Raw genomic sequence first — 4,823 nt, 5'->3', positions numbered from 1 at the left:
AATAGTTCAATACAATAATGATTATAATGGGTATTAATCAGTTAAAAGTTAAAACTTATATGTATCATTCATTTGTTTTTAACTGAACTACAATAGTAATTTACTCATTAGTCATTCAACTACTTCACTAGTTAAAGTATCTATTGCAATAACTTAGTTTTTTCCAGTTATTTTGAAAAATAATATTTAATATCATGCTAGTCATAATAAATTACTTTTTTGCAGTGGTGTATTGGAGGGTATACGCGGGTATACGTCGTATACCCGGATCCCTATTTTTGGATTTATGCGTATACCTTTAAGAAAATTAGTCATTTATGGGTATACGCACGCTTCTAATTTATCATCAGACAATTTAGTCATATTATCACCAAACAAAAGTAAAAACTTAAAAATAATAATTAAATTTTACCCTACTACAAGTTCTTGCGAAGACGATCGGAAACTGCCGAGCGTATATACAATCAATGTACAGCGGTTCCCAAACTGTGTACCTACTAAGTTTCAAAAATATATTGTAAACCACTGCTTTATCGTGTATACCTATTACCTACACTGAATCGGTCGCGGTGTGCCGTGTATGGTTAATCTAATAGTTAAAAATAGATCCATAGTCAAAAAATCGTGTACGATTATTGATAATATAAAACAATAAACATACGTAATTTCAAACTAAATGATAATGACAAATTGGAATAATAATAAAATAATTATTGTTGATTTATTGTGTTATTACTTGTCATCCAATAACCAAATTATAAAATCGAACTATTAGTTTCTTATTATATTAATTCTATTAATTTTGTAAAATATTTTATATATAAATATATTATAATATTATATGATCGATAATGGATAATAAACGTACCGCTACTTCACAAAAAATCACTAATTATTTTTCTGTGCCGTCGACGAAAAAACATAAACCAACACCAACTGATGATGAAGTTGCAATAACTAATAATCCGTCAGAAAGTAAAAAAGTAAGTTATTAAATTGTTAATGTAACCTATTATAATTAATTTATTAATTTACATAACTGACAAGAATTACATTAAAACTGCCTTTTAAGATTTTTGTTTAAACAGTACCTAATATAAGTTCTTTATTTCTGTGTGTAAAATTAGTTTAAATTTATTAATTGTTGTTTATTTTATTGGTCAGTGATAGTTATTCTAGCAATGTTACTAATTACTAATAATTAGTAATATTTTAAGTTTATAATATCAAATATGAAACTATTTAATTATATTTACAGGAAGTTACAGTCAATAATGATGTTGTCTATACATTAGATTCTGCTACTAAAACCATTAATGAAGATTTGGTAAAATATTTAACAATATATATTTTTTTTCTTAGAACTATAAGAAAACTCTATATAGAACTCTCTTTATATAACTCTAAATAATTTCAGGTAACTCAGTGGCCACAGGATTGGACCTTTGAGCAGTGGCAATCAAAAAAAGAAAAATATGCTTGGATGAATTGTCACAATGGTAAAATTGGCTGCTCCAATTGCCAATAGTTTAGTAATATACACAATTCTAATAATTCTGCTTTTGAAATATCTCCAGAGTGGTCTCTTAGTCTTATTAGTGGGGGAACTAGTAATAATAAAAAAACTAGACTTTCTGTTCTACGGAATAAAATCAGAAAGCATGTAACATCATCAGCTCATAAATGTGCTACAAATATATTAATTGAAAGAGAATCTGACAAATTAAAAAACCAATTTGAAAATAGTTCATATAAATTTTTAAGGTAGGTATATCGTATATATAGGTATATATATCGTATATATTCAACTACTTTTAGGTGCGTATACCCATAAATTTATTTACCAATACACCACTGCTTTTTTGATTAACCACACTATAATGTTGTACACAATGATTTTAGATGATAATAATAAACAAGTAAATATGAATGCAGGATTGAATAGCTGGCATGATAATATAATTTTCTATATTATAAACCACTACAGCAATTACAATGTAGTAAGAAGGAATACTATAACTTATAATATATGCATGTCAAACAAAATGCTTAATGGATATTAATGTAAGTAATAAATTATAATAAATCACTATGTATGCCCTTGCGGATGGTTATTGAAGAAAAACGTCTTTTTACTGTCCGACACAGTTCACAAAATCGTACCTATATTATCATGTTATAACAATATAATATTGTTATTATAATCATTATGGCGCACTTCACGCAAAAGATGACAGCGACGACGACGGACACTGTGGTCGCCGCCATATATCGTGAAGCCGCTATTACGCATAGAAGCTTCTCAGCAAAGGATTCGGAAAGGGCTCATGTGCAAACACTAAAGCACACCGCTGCACAAACAGTCCCTAACAAGAAGTTACACGCACAATATGACAATGTGTATATATAATATATAGGGGATAACGCAAAACGCCGGGGCGACGACGACGACGCCGTTCTTATATAATATTATAATAATATGTTATCTTCACGTGCAGATTGTAAGAACGTGTGTGTACAAGCGGCCAGCTGTGCATATCTGAAAGGCTACTGCAGTTAATTCCAACGGACTTTGCATGGACCCTGCTCTTGCACGATATAGTATAACGCACATGCGTTTAGGTATTTATAGTAAACTCGAACACACACACACACACACACAAATCGACACATTTATTATGCATATATACACACTCACACACTCACACGCACAGACTTACGTACAAACTTACATGGAAACTTACATACAAGATCACACACACAAGTTCGAGTTTGCGCGGGCGCTCCAACCAAGTACGTGGACCGCGGTCGATAAAAGAGCACGCGATATCGCTCCGCGGCGCCCCGCCGAGTCTGCGAAACTCGTCATTGTCGCCGTCCCAAGCCTTTCCATTTTATTCGTTTTCATTTTATTTGCCAATATCTGCAGTTGGTCGTGCGACGTCATCAGCGCGCGGCACTGCGGTTTTACAATGCAGCACGTGTTAAGAGACATGATGGACCGGACCACACACCGCCGCCGAACGTGTATAATATTATTACTATTATATTATGTGTACATTATCGTTATTACACACACCGAAAATCATAATAATATACAATTAGTGTGTATATATTACGCCCGTCCACCACGGCTTATCGGGTGGTTTTTATTGATGTGTGAATGAATTTTATGACTGTGTGGTGCATATAGGTAGATGAATATAGGTACATTATACACCTATATTATTTTATAGGTACATATAAGTGCGCACCCGCCGCCGGTTGTCTCTTGCCGCACTCCTCGGGCACTCGACTTGACGTGTGCGCGCAACAAATCGACGACAACAGTGCGATGGTCACGATGCACAGCGTACTGTATGGTTATTGTACCTATATGAGGACCAGCAGAGTTAACTCGGAGACCGAGTGTGAGCCTGCCCCCCCCTCAACACCATCGTAAGCTGAACTTTCTGAGCGACTTGACATATTTTACTTATACCTATATATGTAGCTATTAATTGTATTCCAAATATATTTTACTAATAAAAATTCATTTATTCTTCCTAGCATGGAAATGCAAATAGCTGATTATTGTAATTTTAGTCAAATATTTTTATTTTACTGTTTTTTATTTTTAGTCGACGTAGTTAATTGATAAAAAAAACAACTTAGGGAAACTTATTTCACAATTATTATTATTATCATTTATAACTTATCAAAAACTCAAAAGCAGTTACAAAACATTGATGTTAATCATTTGAGAATGTACTCCATATTTAGAAGAGTATAGTATCTTACCGAAATGTATTGCTACTTACCTACCATATATATGATATATGAACAATGTTTGATGTATTAATAAATATTGTAAAAAAAAAATATAACTTTTATATTTATATTTTAAACCACTACCGTCTACTAACTATTGTGAACTAAAAGGAAAATGGTATGTTTGATGATGAAAATGCTCCTACCATTTCATCTTTATACGAATATAAAAGTATAGAGTTGTGATTAATGATGGTATAAATATTGAAAAGTGTTTATTTCCATTTTGAAAAATACTAGGATGCACACACAGACGATGTAGAGTATTAGTTCGAACAATTTACAAGATGATCTTATTGTGATTTAATAAGTGAGCATATTATAACATCAAATAATATTATTGTCTTATAAAACATTTTTACTAAAAATTAAATGTTTTAATTTGTAATAAGCCATTGTGCAACTAATTTAAACTTAAAAGCAAAAGTTTAAAATTATTTTAATGACGTTTTGTATTTTATTGATGTCTATAATTATAAATAAATACAATATATTGTATAGTATAGTTAAATATATACAATCAGTTGTTTTTTTCTAAGGGCGAGGGTGCAATGAATTTTTATTTACCTAGGGTGACACTATAATATATAATATATATTAATCCGGGCACGAGCAAACCATTATGGTATTGGGACTGCACCTGTTATTTGCAGGGATGAAATAGTGCCATGAGCAGAATGGACATTTGGACATGGTCTGCGTGTATATCGTATGCATGGGCGTTTATAGGGGACGTTGGAGTAAGGCTCAAAAACAACGATTATCGCTTAAATCTAGAAAATACCATGCAGACATGCACGCGGATATAGCACGGGTGCCGATAGTGTGTGTACCTATACGGTTATTATTTTTTAATCTCAACAACCATGCTACAGTACCTATAATAAACGATACAAAAGTGAAATTACACGCCTATTTTGCACGGCTGCTGTGAGTGAATTATATTAAACAACAGACGACCTAAGCAGCGAGGGGACAGAGGTGTACGATATAATATTAATAATACAGTTAAT

General features: G+C 32.0%; 1 protein-coding gene across 1 annotated transcript; it reads left to right on the top strand.

The window, feature by feature from the left end:
* Nucleotides 1–202: 202 nt before the first annotated feature.
* Nucleotides 203–1,528, top strand: LOC111031349. The gene is made up of 3 exons (XM_022311253.1): nt 203–983; nt 1,259–1,327; nt 1,418–1,528. Exons 1-3 carry the CDS (start codon nt 852–854, stop codon nt 1,526–1,528), a joined length of 312 nt encoding a protein of 103 aa, XP_022166945.1. The 5' UTR covers nt 203–851.
* The last annotated feature ends 3,295 nt before the right edge of the window (nt 1,529–4,823 follow it).

This window comes from Myzus persicae, unplaced genomic scaffold (assembly GCF_001856785.1).
Source record: "Myzus persicae strain clone G006 unplaced genomic scaffold, MPER_G0061.0, whole genome shotgun sequence".
NCBI classification, from domain to species: Eukaryota; Metazoa; Arthropoda; class Insecta; order Hemiptera; family Aphididae; genus Myzus; species Myzus persicae.
This window is presented reverse-complemented; position numbering and strand designations above follow the sequence as displayed.

What these genes read in the sequence shown, in the direction of transcription:
- LOC111031349 (XM_022311253.1), top strand. Translation starts at nt 852, where the DNA reads ATGGATAATAAACGTACCGCTACTTCACAAAAAATCACTAATTATTTT. An exon ending in ATCCGTCAGAAAGTAAAAAA is followed by an intron (nt 984 to 1,258) that starts GTAAGTTATTAA and finishes TTATATTTACAG; the next exon opens with GAAGTTACAGTCAATAATGA. An exon ending in AAACCATTAATGAAGATTTG is followed by an intron (nt 1,328 to 1,417) that starts GTAAAATATTTA and finishes AAATAATTTCAG; the next exon opens with GTAACTCAGTGGCCACAGGA.